Source organism: Pieris rapae, chromosome 6 (genome assembly GCF_905147795.1).
Source record: "Pieris rapae chromosome 6, ilPieRapa1.1, whole genome shotgun sequence".
NCBI lineage: Eukaryota > Metazoa > Arthropoda > Insecta > Lepidoptera > Pieridae > Pieris > Pieris rapae.
The window spans coordinates 6,195,840-6,215,502 of record NC_059514.1 but is presented as its reverse complement, the minus strand read 5'-3'; the positions used below and the strand labels follow the sequence as shown (position 1 = coordinate 6,215,502).

Genomic DNA, 19,663 nt, shown 5'->3' with positions numbered 1-19,663 from the left:
TTTATACTTGAACAAAATTGAACTTTTACGTTATAAAAGAATTAATTGGTATTTTTGAAGTTATTAATTTATAGTACCTATTTTTATGAAACCAAAACGAAAATCTTGTTTCACAAAAAGTTGTAAATTTTGTTAGCAGCCCTGACAAAGGGCCGTTTAAAATTGTTTCTGAATAAACAAAATGACTTCATACTTTCTTTAACACAATTATAATTTATTGTAAAAGAAAGCGAAAACAGTCACATCTAACAATGTAGAGTTTATTACCATATCAAAATTACTGTTAATTAAACTAAACTAAATTAGTCAATTCATAAATAACAACTTTTATCTGAACACTCATCTATTACTTTTCATCCTAGCACAATTCGACAGAAAGAGACTGAAATAAAAGCATCGATAATCATAATACGTAATTCTGAAGTTTATCGATATGTTTTAAAATGGTTTCCTTATAATATTGACATAGTTTAATCATCCAGTAAAGTTATTAACAGCGAAGCTTGACATTTAGGCTACTAGATAGGTTATTACTTCAGAGATTGAACGATGGTGATGCTATTACTTCATTATGGTAAATGGTTGGTCACGCTTGAGATCGGCCTATGGCTATTCAGATAGAGCGCGTTCCTTCTAGTTCTAAGTGCTTAGAAACTAATGTTTGCTAACGTTTTCATAAGTCCTAAAACCTACAAACTATATAAATACAACTTATACACAAGGCGACGTGCTTAGGTAGGTCATATTGATATTATATATATTATAAGATATAAAATAAAATATTTTTTTCGGGATTATTAAATAAGCCGATAGTAAATTGATATTTTAAATAACAAAATATGTCTTTTAAGTATTGTTAAAATTTATATTTATCGTACAGATTTATTTGATATTAAGTTAGTAACAAAAAAAACATAATTTTTAGTATCCGTATCTCATGTGAACAGCCTTAACCTTTATTGTAGCAATCAAGCTTTAAAATATCGTAATAAATACGTATCAGCGTAATCTGGGAATGTCAGTCGGTTCATAAAACCTCTTTGTTAAGAATAAGTTTGTTATTCTTACTTGTAACCATTTGTTTTTACTGCGCGTGAGAATTGCGAATATTTTCCTGATATAGATGTACTTTTATTTTATGAATTACTTATTTAACACAATTGTATATTTACTTATTCTTTAATACAAGTGCTAAATTTAAATTTAGAACGCGAAAAATATATAATATTTATATTTAATTTTGCTTTGGGAAAACATGACTTTTACGTCATCCACGATAATCAAGAGACAACGCAGGCAAGTGAGAATTAATTTTATTAATAGCTCGGGCGTACTCTATCTTCGTCAAAGCTCCAATTCAATTAAGCACGGGTAAATCAATTCACAGTCTACCTGTGATTAATTGTATTTGCCCTGTCAGAACACCGTACGTGCTGTTTGACCAGTGGGTTTATAGGATGCACTCGTAGTGTTAGTTTAGCTGAACAATGCCAATTACATCTGTCTAATAATGTGTCTCATATGGTAATAGGATATGCATGGGGCTGATGACGTCAATCGTGAATCAATTTTAATACAACATTTGTTTTTCTTTCCACCATCCGTACTTGACGGTGGCTGTTAACAATTTAAATTGCTAGGTATGTTGTAGTCGACAACAGTTACTCGGTTATGATGCCGTTTTACTCCCGTACGTTATTAACCACTCTTTCTCTCTCTATCTGCCACAAGCGGGGCAGGAAAAGCTCTGACGTTAAGTGCTCAAGGATACTCTTAATAATAGCGGGCTAAGGGTTGCCAGCCGTTTTATGAATTGGTACGTTCTTTTCTTGAAGGACCCAAGTCGAATTGACCACGTTCCTTGCTAATTTAACTTTTTCAAAAAAATAAAAATATGAAGTTATACCATAATACGAGACTAGGGTCTAACATTTTCATTACAATAAACAATTAATTAAAAAGGTGAAATACGAAAAGCTCTTGGAAATCCCTTAAAAGTGACGAAAATTAAATGTGCGTTAAATGTTATTTAATCAAACACACGTAATCAATTAAAATAAAGCTAGGCTTTATAATTAACGCTTAATATAATCAATGAAACCGCTTAATAAAAGGTGATTATGTAAAAAGCGATTGAAAACAGAAAGTTGGAATCGATTTCATTCCTATATCAGTTTTCACTGGAAGCGATTACGATTAGTTCATGCTGCGTTTACTACTAGAGTTCAATGGTATGGGCGTATAATGTTTATTTTATTAAACCAGAGATAGTGAATTTCCATTGGGTCCTTTGCTATCTTAGACTTTCTTTGTTCATTAATTTTAATTAAGCCATAATTATTCCAGATATAAACTCACAAAATGTATGCGTTTTAAGGATTACGCTAGTCTGTTTGATTTCGATTTTGAGGCCTTATTAAATATTTTGGTAACACCCGCACTGAAAAAAACTGAGTGTTCATATACTCAGTACATTTTTTTAAAAAATTGTTTAAAACAAGCGCCATACACCAGGAAATAGTTTCCTTTACATAATCTCGGCATTTATAAGTCACCTGATAAATGGTTGCATCAATAATGTTATTATTTACATTACGTCTTATCATGACTTGATATTATCAATAGTAATAACATGATATTTTTTTCATATTTACAAACTTTCATGTTGACATAAGATATTTATGCAATATATCAATCAAATCAAAACTTTTATTAATATTAATATAAATATAAATATTTTTTTTATAAATCACAAAGGCATTTAAATACACAACTTTAAGGTTAATGAGTTTACATCCTCTTTAAAAACGACACTTGATATTGCTTCAATGACTTACTAAACAAATTCTGATATGACTATTGAAATTTAATCAGTCCCCAAAAATATTTGAACCAGAATCAGACCCATAGGTTTTACGGTTTATATTTATTCGTGAACACACTTTCTTTACACATCTATTGATACCTAAGATAAACTAATGCTAAATAACCGGCTCTAAGCCAGTGGAAATTACAAGTATAAACGAAGCATAGAGATGTCATTAAATGTGGAGTTTAGATAGCAAAGCCGTAAATGTACAATTTTATTCCATTTATCTGCGAGCTTTTAGCAAATGTTTGCGATCATTGAGTGCTAAAGAAACTTGCTAACGAGTATTGTGAAGTATTGAATTTATTTTAATGAAATGCTTCAATTATGTCCGCTATTTTTTGCATCGTGTGTAATAGCGTAGAAGTTTTTAAAGGATTTATTTGTATTATTGTATTTAGAACCTTTTCAATGACACTCACAATTATTATGACAATTTATTCGTTAGAACAAAATATGTACGATGACTCACCGAAGAAAATACTGACTTATTTTTAATGTTTCCGCCAAATTCTGCTGACGTCATTATAAAATGACGTTATTATAAAAACGATCTTGAGAATGATGACGTCACTATAATTTTTATAAATAATTTCAACAGTTTGTCTTTTGGTTGTATAAAATTTGTCATTTTACTTACCGATCTCTTTTGATGGTGATGATGCTCCAATTTCATATTGGCGCATCTGTTGAGTGCAGTTAGGCGCCTGAAGAGTGATTGCAGAGAGTCTGCATCTAGGAAGGGGTGGTCGTTTTGAACACCTGAGACGTCGATGGGGAATTGGAGGTCTGAAAAAAATTTTTTTTTTCAATATATGATAATCACCTATATTTATCACAGCCAAAACATAGCAACTGATTCGAAACTTTAAGGTGTAATTCTGACGTTAGTCAAAGATGGTTTAAGTTCCTTTTCGTGTTGCGCTATTTGAATACTACGCAAAAATTCTTAGTAGTTGGGTACACTCACCCACAGCTACCACAAGCCTTTTACATTTTTGTACATATGTTATAGTAACGAAAATGATCGATAATTGTATAGTTTAATTATTTTGTAGAAGGTAAGATGTAGGGATTAAGTTTGAATTCCCGTAAACCCACATAATACAATCAAAATACGACTAAGTATTTACTGACTAAAATGATGTTTTCAATGTGAATTGGCCCGAGGATGACCATTAAGATTACACGTCATGCAACGGCGGATCCAGGGGGGGGGGGGGGGGGTTCCTGAGAGATTCCCCCCCTGAGCTGGTTCCAGGACTTAGGTGGACCACTAATTGAACATAATGATTTTATTTCAATATTTTGTCACCATCCAGATTTTATGTAACTACATATCTTTAATATTTCATTAATTGTAAATGTATATTGTATTGTAAATGTATAGAGATTAATGGAAACGTAACAATACCGTTGTTACGTTTCGTTACGCAAAGTATCTGGCGTAACATTTCCATAAGAATATATGTAGAGAACTTAATAAAAAGAAAATATAATATTTAAATATATGTATGTGGCAAGAAAGCATGTATTTTCTATTATTTTTTTACGATTTGAACACACGACCTTTGGGACGAAAGGCGCATGTTTCGCCACTTGCACTGCTGTAATAATTGTAAGACTATGAGAAAATCGCGTGTGGCTTGAGAATAACTAACATCAGTTGGTACTAAACATAAGAGCTTCCTAAACAGTTGCCCAACTTAATTATGCCACTCTTTGACATAAACTAATTAGGCTACGCCGAAATTGGGTTCAACAACAACAATCTTGTGGTTGTAAAACTGATTTGCAATCGGGATGTTGTCTGGAATTAGTTTATGCAAACGACTATAACTTATTATTCTATGGCGCTCAGCACAGCACTATTGAAATACTAAAATCATATGATATTTTACGACTAAAGTTTTTCATGTTAATATATATTTAGTTAATTTATATTACTCTTAACTTTTGCATATTTGCTTTACAGCATAAAAACCAATATGAAAAAATACTTATTTTTAAATACTAATTTTCGCTATACAAATAACAAAAACTTTGTTTGATATGCGCATGTTAATGTGTATAACGCATGTTAATATTACTTTTTAAACTAAAGAAATCTCTTAAGCTGCCACAGCAAGTGGAGAATCGATGCTTGCTGACGCTAAACTGTAATAGAGAATGACAGTAATTCCCCCTATAACGCGTGTTCGTATAACACGATTTCCGTCCCCCATATAATGCAGTATTCCTTCTTTATAACGCGGAGATTTCTCATTTATTTGTCCAGTCCATAATTAGTTTTGCGTAACTTTGCACCTGTTTCAATTGTGTTATTATAAAATAAAGTAAATACCTAAATAGTTTTTTAAATTCGTGTATATTCTAGTGTTTGTTTTGTTCAAAAAAATGTCCAGAACGTATCTACAGTCTCTTAAACTCTGCAGCAAGTATGTGCTTTTCGTCTCGTTAGCTAAATCACTCCGAACTTCGGAATCAATATGAAATTTATATTTCAAGTTTTAAAATTTTATTTGCACGCAAAATACATTTTTTTAAAATGTTATAATAAAGAAAATACTCGATTAGAAAAGTTGAGAAACTTTTTAGATAAAAGGAAGCAAATCGTTTGAATTTAATAGCTCAATGAATACAGAACAAGACTTCGTAATATGTTTGTTGTTACTTAACAATTAAAATACATACTTATTTAAAGAAAAAAGTATTTTAAATACTGCTTACTATGTTATTTTAGTAGGTACCTACTGTCTACAAGCTTGTTATAAAGAGGGCAGTGTTTGAAAATGCTATGCTTTCCATCACAAGCTGTGCATTAATATTGTCCATCATTGTGAGTAAACTGTTTTAACTGCCCTACGATTTTGTAGTTCTTTCGATAACAAAACTTCAAAGTCGAAATTGCAATAGCTATTGACAGTTTCATAGTACCAGTGGTTGTAGAATGAATATGGTATACATACTCTCATTTCACTCATGCGTGCAGTACAAAAGCTACAAAATAATAGAATGTTTTATTTAAACTAAACTATAAAATTGTGTTCATATTATATACTAAGATGACCTTATTATTTTTCTATTCTATTTAATGTGATTCATAATGTCCTTTAATGCTTTAAATACCCAAAAATATAGACGTAATGTGCAGTAAATAACTTATGCAAATAACTCGCCAAATACGATGTATTAAGTTAGATTAATACTGTCATCACATGGACATTGTATGTTAGCAATACAATAATGTCACTCCTAAGACCCTCATACATCATCTTCACAATACCAGGGACATTTCATTGTGTTATTGTATAATGCTGGACCTGTTTTATCTATTGATCTAAAGTTAAATGTAATACAAATATAATATGCAAATTTTAATAAAATAACTACAATAAGATATAATCGTTATTTTGTAAGAAAATTATTTAGTTGATAAAATAATTTAATTATTATAATATGTCTGAAAATAAAAAAATAAAATAAAATATGTTTATTTTGGAATAGGTATAAGATACGGGTATCAATTATTCCACGTCATTAAATTTGTCACAAAATCCCTACACATCGGCAAAGAAGACAGAAAAAACTCTCGGTACTCTTTTATGATAGCAAATCATCGAACAACACTTATTTTCTAACAAATATTGCAAATGAATTAGAAGTAGCGTCCCAGGCCCTTTTATCAACTAGACTTATAAACTTACACCACCGGGCCTGTTTCATTAATTTGTTAAAATTATATAATAATAAGACATGACTACAAGAAAGTAGTAGGTAAAAAATTACAATTACCTATAACAGATTGAGTCATCTACATCTTAAATTTTTGTTAAAAAAGTACGTCTATGAAATTTGTGTCGACTCTGAATGTTTCAGTTCATGTGAATTCCTTTATCATTGTTTCAACACTTATTTTTAATTGCAACTTGAAAGAACATTTAAGAACGTTCGCTGCTCAAATATTTGTAATTGCCAGTATTGTGGTTAATACAGAATAATTGGGTAACATCTGTAGAGAATTGTTGCGGTTATCCACAATAAAATAATTAAAGTTTAATTTATTCGCAAAATTTTTGATGTGAAACATCTATAGCCGCACGTAAAACCGATTTGTCACGCTATATGATATACAGTCTAAATGCAGTAGTAAATTTCACATTAAAAATATTTAATGAAAATAATGTTTATTCAACAAATAGTCATCGTTATCTGGAAAAAAATCGTAATATTTTATTTTATCATTATGACATATTTACCTTTACATACTTTTACTAAAAAACTCAAAGAATATCTTGTTAAGCTGTCCTATACTGATACAGAAAACATTCTTATTGTACAAAAATAGTATAGATATAAATTTGTTAAGTAAAATTAATTATTTAAATAACGTTAAGATGTAAAAGGAAGAGACTGGCTGCCCACAAAACAGGGAATCCTAGTGTGGGGGCCAGTGCACTCTACTTTATAGAAACATTAATGTATTTTGTGTCTAATAAAGTTCTTTCTTTCTTTCTTTCTTTCACCTGGTTCCTATCACAGTCTGTTCTTTTCTGCATATTACTTTTACAAAATAATGTCGATGTTTCACATCTGCCAGGCGTCCCGTTACGGCTCACATTTTTTAATGATCCTGAATAAATAAGTATTTATTCAAGCGCTGTTATAAGAGTGCGACTTTTAATTTCGTTGTTACTCGGTTATTTTGTGTAGTAATTAAAAATATTTTATTATCATCATATATATCATATGTATGTATATTTTTATTATCTTTTTTAAATTGATCATTTAATTCTTAATAATAATGCTCATTGGGGAGTCGCATCAAGTAATGCAATAATTCTACTTTCGGAACACCGTTATGAAAAGCAAGGGCTTTCAACGTATGTATAAGGGTAGATATTTATTATATATTCGAAGGGCAAGTCTAATTTCGTAGCACCGCTACGAAGTGAGCTTAGCTTACATACGTAATGTCTACACGAATATTGTAATATATTTTAAGTATAATTAAAAAAAAAATTATATCGAGAGTGAATAGCTTTTTTACCTTATTAAATATGTTACAATATGTTATTACTGTATATAATGTATAATAATAAATATATAATTCCGTTAAAGCTAATAAAAAACATTTCATATCGTTTTTCTGCACAGAATAATAACAAAGCAAGCAAAAATCGAGTCGACATGTTAATTTCCTCGATGCCGCGGTTGAAAGCCTTCTAATTAGTGCACAGCGTACATATGTATTGATTTGATCCAATTCACTGGCCCCATATTTTTCAAAAGCCTATTTTAGTAGGCAATTGCTTTCTAATAATGTACTTTAGATTTTTATTGAACAAAGAAAGATTTTATTTGTATAATCATATTTATAGGATGTTATTTGTAATGTATCTTGGCATAAACTTCACATAGAGAGTACAAACATTTAGAAACGATTTTTTTCCTATATCCTATAGAAACAGTTACCCGTATCTATACCAGTTCATTTGTTCAAATTCAATGTTTTTATTCAGTAAGAGGCAGTCGTAACTCCGCTATATTTGAGGAGTTTACTAGTGTTAATAGTAATAAATAATTATTAAAAAAAAAACATTATCAATTACATGTAAGTACAAAAGTGATGTTCAAAACTTAATAAACTACTTTCGTTAGTGATAGATTTGTATTAAAAGAAGTCTGGCATATAAAATGTTTTTCAAAGTTTATTGGAATATCAACCCTCGAATTGTCAGAATTTATATGGAGATCTTTCAGTCGACGACATCTGTTTCCATTGACTATACTCTATGAAGCATGTATTTTCTAGTTGCAGGGCTGGCCAAAATAATTTGTAAACGTATTACGTATAACGTAAGATGGGTATAATAGGAAAGAATTAATATTATATAACTTTAGTACTAATTAAATGCTTTATTATACTTTGGTATAGCAGTAACATTTTATCATAGCAATAAAAAAATAGGAACGATCACAAAGACATTGTGTTCAGTTTACGCGTCATCATAGCATTCACATATATTAGGTAGGTTAGGTCACATAAAAAAAAATTTCAATTCAATACAATTGTTTTAATAACACCATTGATTTATTTGTTTGTAATAAGTGTAAATGTTATAAAAGTGTCTCGTGCATCTGCCCTGCCATTTTTGTCCTTGAAACTTACAAGTGTAAGTAACTTTTCTCATTCAACACCGAAGTTTGATTCGATTTCAGGAAAGCAAAGATTTAACTTGCCTAACTTTCAAACATTTCAAACAACCGTTTTATTATATATTTATTACGTTAATGGGAATCACGTGTCATTCAATATACACGTTTTTATTGAATTATACAATATATACACATCATAATACAAAACAAGTGATCTACAACCAAAAAAGGTATACGGATTTAAATAAATTTGACTGTATGAAAAATAAAGTGTTATTGAGAGTAATCTTTAGAAAGCGTGGATTTACTAACATAATAGTGGAAAAAACTTATGAATTAATTGATCAATCCTTAATTAAAAATATTTTTATTCGTTAGTGACGTGACACAAAACGGTCAGAGATAAGTTGAATCGACGATGACATTGCATGCTTAAAAATGATATGTTTTCTTCTGTCTAATTCTGATACCGTCATGGAGTTTAATATAATACTGTTTTGATCGAAATATTTGCGTAAGTTAAGAATAATATTTAATACCTAAAAATCATTACGTTTGTTCGGTAAATGTATGTTTGGTGAGACGTCATCTTGCGCAGATAAGCATTGCTGCGAATTCTTAAAATTATAATTGAACGATAAACTATCAAATTAAATTTTTAAAGCTTGTAGTTATAGTTTGCTTACCCCTTATGATTTTTTTTCATCTTTTTATTTAAATCTTATCAATAAAGCCTATAAAATTCGAGAAAAGAACAGAATTTGTGTAACTAATGACAGTTGTATAATTGTGTTACTATTAAAATAAATTTCCAATCGTACGTGTTTATTGAAAGTTTTTCGTATAACCAAAACGCCATTGAATAACTCGGCTAGTTCATATTGCGTTGAACACGAGAATGTCTATTTCAAAAACTTTACGAAAAAATTTCACCCGTGTTTCTGGTTTTCCAGTTACCTACTGCTACTCTACACTGCGAAAACAATTAGTTTCTGACATTCACTTTAAAACTCAATATGCGAAAGCAAATACGAACATTGTTCTAAACATTCAAACATTTTACGCCATTATAAATTTCAGAGGCTTTTTATCCAGAAGCATTCGTTTGTTAAAATTAAAAATAATTTAATCAGCCTTTCATGTTCTGCAATTAGTAATTATTTTCGCTTCAGAAAGGAAAGGGTATCTCGCTTATCCATGGTCACAAATGGCCCTTGCGTTTATTCGTATAGAACATTTATATTACAAGAAAAGAGAAAATATCGAGAGTACTTCTAAATAGATTTTATTTCTTAAGCGGCTAAGTTTTATTGAGAGGTTTCGACTAATAAAATCTTTAATTAGAAAAGTAGCAGTATATTCTAATACATTAAAATATATCCTCATAATAGTTCACTGTAGGCGATAATGGACAATATTTGTACAAATGTCGAGCGAAGGTCAAGATCATAATAATCTTACGTAATAACATTACACTTTAATATTTGTTTTGTTAATCAAATTTTAATGCCTTTAACAAAAGATTGTATTACTTTGATGACGTAATAGTATTTAAATAGGAAACATTTTTGACGGAAAAGGTAAATTAATAAAAACTATTATAATCATGATTATAGCCTAGATTTTACAACGTTTTATGTCAATAAATAATATCAAACTAAATGTGAAGTGACTTCCAAAACATAGCATATCGAAGAATGTATTTTAGGTAGAAAAATCAATAGAAATAAGAAATATTGTTATTTAATACTTTTTAATTCATTTTAGCGTAGGTTCAATATATATTAAGTGTAAAAAGCCAATCCTAGGAACCTATCCTAGATTCATGTTTTTTCAATGAACAATCCACTGAACATTTTGTATCGTATTCGAAACACAATTTTTGCAAATCCCTCAATTTGCCTGAGCGTTTAGGATGAAAGCTTGGACTCTCTCGGCCGTGCGATATGGTTCAGCGAACATGGGTTAAAATTAACTGACACTATACTGCGTCATTCAGGCTACTCAGGGATGATGCAAAATAAAATATTTTCTAAACCTAAAGGTTAATATTTGTGTATGTACACAGAATTACCTTTAGATAGCTCAAGTAATAAGTCATAAGGAAGAAATTGGATGTTGAAAACTAATCGTTTTTCTAAACCTTATAGAGCAAACAGCATTGAAATACGCATTAAAAATATCCCTGCTTTGTAATTCATCTTGATGGTGAAGTGTCCAACAAATAATTTAATATTTATCTAGTCATAGTTAATTAATGAACCCTAAAACCTTCAAAAAGGGAGCGACGAATCTCATTAAAATATTTAAATTTCGAATTTACAATATAACGAATTCATAACCTATAGATCTACGTATTATAGGGTTCGTACTCAATTGAATATCACAAAGGCTGGCTGGCTGGGAGGCAGTGAGCCGAACATTCGATTAACTCATAAATGGATACCTCTGTGTGCCGTTTATTTGTTTTTTTACTCAACAAGTGAATGATTTTGATTGCTTTTGAATAATGAATGAATGATTAATGAAGTAGTCAAATATTCATATTTTCTGTATTATATTAGCTTGTGAGCGAGTAACTTAATGCTCATAATTAGACCTGATATTGATTTTAACAAAAATATTATTGAAATCGTGAAGGAAACAAACAACTTGAAGGTGTTAACATCAAATAGATGACAGACCTCCTGTCAGATAGACAAAAGACTATTCAAGATCTATAGATATCTCATATCTACGTATTTAAAACAAATTCTTAGAAACCATGATTAATTCAGACGTAATAATGTTACATCGTAATATTATATCTGCGTTTTATTTAAACTTATAATTGTAAGGTTTTTATTACTGGCAGTGCGTTAATTAAAATGACCTATATGGGTAATATTTTGGCCTCGCTTACTGACGTAAACATGCAAACAAACCATAAAAATAATAATTTCATTTACTTAGTCCTAGATATTTAATGTTTAAATGGTTATTTAAGATTAAGAAACTGTCAAATTCAATTGTTTTAGAACATTTTTGATATTCATCTCCTGAATTACGGACCTGATTCTATAGGGCAATAATTCATATTTAACCTACACCCGTAACTAATACAACATTGTTAGCCTGCAATAATTCAACTCGAACAATATCAATATGCTGTTTGTTGCGAATGCACCGTCAATTTGATTCTTCCACAATTCAATTGAACCCACATGAGGAGGTCTTGAGGTCATGATATACTCTTACAATGTTATTTGTGGTATACAGTTGATGAGCGGCAGCGGGTTAGTGAACCCTCATTTTATGACACCGTTTCTGAATAAGAAGCTATGCAACACCAGCACGATCTTCAATAATGAATAATACGACTAAAGAAATAATAAAATCAAAATAAGCTTCAAGAGAGTAAAATATAATATTTTAAATTGGTTAAAATTCGAGAAAATTATTAATTTTATTAGATTTTAGACACCGCGTTTTCCGTATATTTAAATAGAATAATATTTTTTTTATTCTTGATGGTGAATAAAAGTAATTGCTTGCGATTTGACAACTTACAATAGAATGGTATATATTTGATCATGAACATAAAAAAGCGACTAATAGGTACGTATAATGTAAATCGCGTACACTTTGAACTTATACCAAAGGTGATGTTAACGCGAAACGATCAAGGTTATACAGCACATGTGCGTACAATTCAAATAAGTACTGTGCTAAAGATTGATCGCTCTACTTCCCTCCTAACACAGATACGATGCAAACCTCATACTAAACTAATTAGTTGCTTGCAATAAAATCCTTCATAAATTCCTTGTAATTTGATGTTGATTTTTATATTGTAATAATCATGAAAATATAACGAATATATATTATATAACGTTTACATAATTATACATATAAACGGATAAAAGGTTCTAAAAAGGTTTTCCTGTAAGGGACTAAAGCCTGGTTGAAGGAAAAAATATAATACAGTTAAAAGGAAGTAAGGACAAAATTGTTTGTAAATAAGCTCGTTTGCGGCTTCTCCGCTTTTGGAGTCATTTACATGCTAATATGCTTACAAATCAGAAAGTAAAAAGAAAAAAAAAAATTTATGAATACGAATTTTTTAATCAACATCGACGTATGAAAATATTTTTAAAACACTATTGAATAGAATCGAGATGTCTTTTTTATTTGGTTTGGGTTAAAAAGTGATTTTATGAAAATGTAGCATAGACGAATTATTATATTTTACGTGTAGTTTAAAAAAACGTAGTATCGTTATCTTTACCTGTTGGTACATATTTTTACCTGATAACAAAATTATGTAAAAAGTTTCATAACACTATTTCGCTTGATAAACGTTTCCCAAGCATTCTTAATGTTTTGTTATTCGTTCAAACTGTTTGTATTTCTAAAAAGGTTTTCGGCCAATTCATATATTATGCGCTTTTTTCAGTGATATATCTTTATTGTGCCTTAGTATAAAAGGACATTCTAACAATTTTAATATAAGCAATGTTCTCAAAGGTAAACGGACACAGAAAAAGTAAAAAATTGGACTAATGAACTACATTCATCACACGTAACACGATTACACGCACGTATCAAAGCGCCTCATTTACTATGGAATACTCCTACGGGCTTGTCACTAAGTTTTGATTTCGGAATTTTATCAGGCACTTAACGAACCGTATCTAAATATTAAAGTCGACGAGAATATTGCCACAACTTTTCCATATTGTGATGTTGCGCTAAGGATATTGTAGGTGTGCAGTGCATATTATGTAAAATATTTTTTTTTATATCCATAAACATATAGACTACTCAAAAATAGCTGGAAAGGTACATCATATAGTAAGGCGTTGCTTATGTAAAATTATGAAAGCTTTTGTGTTTTTTGAAATATAAAATAGTAAGTTTATTTTTCTGCCGTTTTATTTTAGCTTTGTTGTAAATTAATCGGGAAAATGAGATACATTACGGTTTTAACGAAATAAAAATATTTTCATTTAATTCGTTAAAACCAGAAAAAAATAATATATAATAAATAATTAATATTAGTATGAATACAAATTTCATAAAGTAGGTAAAACTTTTTCGTATCACGAACCTATGAAATATGTAGTCATTAAATAAGATAAACAGTCTAAACAATTTCACACCAACCTGCGACTTACCATAATTATTACTTCAAACACTTTTTTGTAACACAGAAATGAACTATTAAACGCAACACACAACTCAACTAGAAACCACAAAATGTGCTCCTACGCCGCCACACAATTTAACACTGTCTGGTGTCAGTTTGTACCTGAACTAATCGCACAGATAAAAAATTTGACATATCTGTTTTCGTTCCCTGTCAAATAGACCCCATGCCATGATGTAAATATGCTATTCCATTTTCAAAGATGCTACATCTATAATACCCTTTTCTAAGATCTATTTTCGTATGTCGAAATACATTTTATAATCTGTGACGTTTTTATTTTGTTTCTACTTTGGCGCGAAAATTTAGCTGATCGATTATGACCTCAACTATATATTAAATAACGTTGTTTTTCTGCTGAAGTTTTTTTAATAAAAGCAAATTATTTTAAACAACCGCTTACCTGTAAGCGATAACTCTAATCTGTCTTAATGTTTTGTTTGGTAAAGGCATGACGTAAATGATATTTTGTATGATGATGAGGATCACTTTCGTTACATTTTTTATAACCTTTTTTGTTACAAAATGTTAAGTAAATTACGTCATTTGAAAACAATACTGTCCTTTTTTTGTTTGAACAGTGGCGGCAAAGGTAAGTTATGACATTTAAATACCGTTCTAAAATGGTTCTAAAGATAAAATAGTTCTTAAGTAGTATGCAAATGCAGTTAAAGTATTTAGTTAAACAATAGAGTCTGTGACAATGTCCTAACGGTTACTAAGATTCGTGTAAAATCTTTGAAAATAATCAAAGCTTTATAGTTTATACTTTACTGTTTTATTACTTTTATGAATTTCGTGGTTTGGACTGTGTATAAGTAGATATTTAAAGACGACTTTTCTTTGATTAGATTATATATCCAGTAACTAATATATATCAATGGATAGAGCGATACTTAGCATCTTCTCGACTCAGCGAAGAACATCTCAGAAAAAATGTTAGATCTGTCATTTTAATTAATATTATTATTTAGAATTTAAAAAAAATAGGCGTAAAGCAATGTTATAAAACTTTGGAAACATCAACTATGATGAGTCAATTTATCTTATCAAAGATTACCATAAATCTGAAGGCGTTTCTTATCTTTTAAATGTTTTTATCCCTTTTAAACTTTATTTATTTAGGAACTGATTTTCTTTACCCAAAAGTCGTGAGAGAGTTTGTTTGATAAAAATATTAACGACACATTTTATATTAAACTTTTATATTTTATATTTCATAAGGAAATAATTTATCGTTTCATTTATAATGATGCACAATTTCGAAAAAAAGAAGAGAGTTATCACTATATGGTTACCAATTCACATTAATTGTTTATTGATAGAGGAATGTGTGACACAAAGAGAGTGACTGCGCATCCTTCCCTATTATGCTCACTTCGTCCTTATACTAATACTTATAATAAATTTTATATTGTCATCACGAACTTTATCAACTTGGAGACATGACTTTCACAATTTTATAATATAAAAACAAATTGTTAATAAAGCATGTCTTACACAAATTAAGTTTTTGTAATATAGTTATAATTTTGGTCTTTATTTGAGTTACGAATAATTTATTGTATAATTTTTGATACAAGAATTACTCAAAAAACGTACCGATGGAAATGAAACTTAACACTTTGGTAGAAAGCTTTAAAACCTCATTAGATTGCGTATAACCTTTCCAATTAAAATCTAATACTAAGCTATACACGATAATACGGCTTACAATTCTATGTACTATTGAATAGTTCGGGGATATCTTTTATCAGTGAGTCATTTCCGTATCGAATCGTAAGTATTTTTCATACGTATTAGCACTGATGTAACTTTGCACTCAAGAAATTTTTATAGTTATAGAGTAAATCCTCTTTTACATCCTATTCTTGTGTAATTTATAAAATACGCTCCATCTATTTAAATGTACAGATATGTTAAATTTCTCAACGTTTTTATTAGAATAATCTAGTTATTAAATTATGAACCTTCGCTTCATTCAGTAACAAATGACCAAGTTTTCCATAATTTTCTACCTTACGTAAGCATATTTCAGCCCAGAAGTTATTAACTTTTATTACCCTATCATATAATACTCTACTACGTAACAAATTAACTACAAGAAATTTACATATGACATATTTATTTAGCGGAAATTATCAATAAAAATAGCATGTGATTATTTCCGTACACAAAGACAAAAAGAGGTTAAATATTCAAAGAATTTAATATTGTTTATAAGTATGGTAAAGTAATTTATAAACGATAAAGTTTTTTTAAGAACATGTTGATGTCAAATAATAACTTTCATCCATCCAATCAATGGTTTAGAATGGCGAAGGCTGTCAATTGATGAGGATTTGGGTTAGTCTATGTTCTGTACTATACGTATATTTATGTTCAGATCATCTATAGAGTCAGATACAGTTGAACGTTATATACAGAATGATTAAAAATATTAGCAAAAGGTCATATTTATATTTTTTTTTATAAAAAAGGTAACTAAATAACTACCAATTTACCAAATTTCACTTATAGGAATTTGCGTAATTTATTTTAACAGATTTTCAACAGGTAGAATTAAAAATCTTCCTTCTCTTCCACCTCCTATCAAATTTTCATATTTGCATTTGTAAATTTGAAGAGAGTAAAAAAATGTAAATTTTTTATGACATTTTAAAAGTAAGCTCATGAATATTATAGCTTCATATATTTGAACATTCTGTGTATAGCAGACAACACAGTAAGTATGATTAATAGATTCGTGGGACAGGTCAGGTTCGCGCGGCCCGCGCAGCTGTATGCATTTGTTAGCGGATCAAACGGTCAGGGTGATTTAAGAGATAGAGGTCAGTGTTTGGTATGAATAATAAGGATTTTTTTATTTTAGAATCAGCCAAAATTTTGTACCAAATATTTAACATATAATTTAGACGATAAGAAATTAGATTTTTTTTTTATAGAACCGGGGGCAAACGGGCAGGAGGCTCATCTGATGTTAAGTGATACCGCCGCCCATGGACACTCTCAATGCCGGAGGGCTCGCGAGTGCGTTTCCGACCTTTTAAGAATTGGTACGCTCTTTTCTTGAAGGACCCTAAGTCGAATTGGTTCGGAAATACTTCAGTCGGCAGCTGGTTCCACAGAGTGGTGGTGCGCGGCAAAAACTGCCTAGAAAAACGCGCAGTTGTGGAACGGCGGACGTCGAGGTGATACGGGTGGAATTTCGTATTCTGCCTCGACGTGCGATGATGAAACTCAGCTGCAGGTATTAATCCGAACAACTCTTCTGAACACACTCCATGGTGAATGCGGTAGAAGATGCAGAGAGACCCCACATCTCTACGCAACGCCAAAGGATCAAGCCGCTCGGAGAGAGTTTGGTCGTCAACGATTCGAACCGCTCTTCGTTGAATACGGTCAAGTGGAAGGAGCTGGTACTGGGGAGCACCCGCCCAGAGGTGGGAACAGTACTCCATGTGGGGCCGAATTTGCGCTTTATATAGTTATTTTTTATTACAATTAATTTATAACTACCTTTTACTGGCTAATTAATGGTTATGTATTATTTTATGATAGCATCAATACAATTTTTAGTCATACACATAATCTGAATTACATAAACTTGTGAAATCTAAGTATAGTTTATAATCAATACTTATTTATTATATTATATATATAAACGACTTATTTCAAATTTATATTTAATATGGTGTATCCCAAAGGAATATACATACGGCATGGTTGTAATGTTTTTTTATCAAATTGCAAAATTCCAGGTGACCTATTCATGACCCATCTGATGATTTTAATCTACGCAATCGCTTACCTTCGTACATCTGCGCATATTGGGGGAAACCAGCTGCTCGCAGCCATTTGCAAGCTTCGGCGGCTTCGATTTCTGTAACAAAATGCAATTATTATTAAACGATAATGTTTCAAATAAAACATGAAGAAATCTATTTCTATTCGCATTACATTTCTTAATTCTATATGTATCAATAAAATATAATGAATTCTTAGCTTATCAATTCTGGTCGTACATTAATTATATATTAGGGCATAATTGTTAAGTTCCATTAAATGAATTTATATGTTACAATCTATTATTTAATTACATCTATAATATAACGGTAATTCATGTAAAATATGTTTTCTAGAGAAACTAACAATATTTAGAAGAAAATGTTACTTCGTATTTGATATACATCGCCCTAGGGCATTAAATTATCTTTTAGGAATATTTTTTTTACGGCACACATGTAAAAAGGTTCAATAGCCTGTCATAAGTGACGTGATGTCGATCATTAAAATTCCACGCCGTTACGCAATGACAAACAAAAACAAACAGCGAAACCTTTCTTAAATAGCCTAGTACGTCTAATAAATATCCACTACCAGTGAATATGATCCTTCAAAATGTCTACAATAAAAGATTATATCTGTTGAGGTTCAATTTGTAAGGGTCATGTAATAATGGACAACGAAGTTACGTGTCGGTCGATCACAAGTATTGTGGTTTTGACGTTTACTAATGTCTACGTAACTGAGAAAAGTCACTGGATGTGGTATGTAAAAGTGTTGAAAGCTCAAGGATTTTAGTATTTAAAATTATTATATATAAGTATTTTTTATTAAATGTAAAAACAAAACAAAAAAATAACGAAAAAGATATAGGTTATATATATTATTTTAAAACAGAAGTGGACTGTAAGGGCAACTATATGGAAAGGACCAAATATAAAAGGACGCCCTAAATAAAGGTGGATAGAAGATGTAGAAGCGTTAGCAGGAAGCGAATGGAGAAAAATAGGCATGGATAGATGATAGATATTTGGAAAACACTGTATAAGGCCTTTACCAGTGAAGGGGTTCCGATAAATGGTACCGATGGATAGAATATAAAGTAAGGAGAAAAAAAATGTATATTCAACATTTGTAAAGCTGGCAACATTTTATTTGCAATAGTCCGCATACGAGATGGTTTTTAATCAAAATTGTACTTCGGGTGCATAAAGATCAAAATGCCATCTCCAGTATTTCAAACTAAACTATCTGAGTCGATTTTTCACCAAAGCGCATTTAAAATTCTAATTTCACAACGTACTTTCATCTGGACGTCTGTGGTCCAACATCAATCTGATAGTAATGCTTTTAACGAATCTAATTGTGTCATTTGTTTTATTCAAAAACCTATTAAAATATCTTGTGCAATGTACATATTTGGGAGATGTACTTAATCAAGGTTATTTATTTATCGTTTAACTATCTGTCAGTAGTTGTAGTATTATTATACAAGTAGTATCTATTAACGAGGAACTTATTGTAAGAATTACTACGTCCTATTTTACAGTTTTAATATTTTTTGTACTGAATACATGACAGGCATGGGACTGATACGATTATATTGATTAGATAGATACTTTTCTTAATCAACAACTAGGTAAAAATCCTAGAAACCAGAT

The 19,663-nt window shown here is 30.2% G+C and overlaps 1 protein-coding gene across 5 annotated transcripts in view; it reads right to left on the bottom strand.

Annotated features, from left to right (window-relative positions):
• Positions 1 to 19,663, bottom strand: part of LOC110992453 (rho GTPase-activating protein 7) — a 174,774-nt gene that overhangs the window by 25,068 nt on the left and 130,043 nt on the right. For 4 of the 5 annotated variants that reach the window (XM_045628508.1, XM_045628509.1, XM_045628510.1 and 1 more), the window contains exons 2-3: positions 18,028 to 18,099; positions 3,510 to 3,658 (exon numbers count right to left, since the gene is read on the bottom strand). In XM_045628508.1, the coding sequence (XP_045484464.1) occupies positions 3,510 to 3,658; positions 18,028 to 18,099 (221 nt within the window). Of the gene's footprint in view, positions 1 to 3,509; positions 3,659 to 14,184; positions 14,297 to 18,027; positions 18,100 to 19,663 lie in introns of those variants that run through there. The other variant, XM_045628512.1, reaches the window with a different exon arrangement.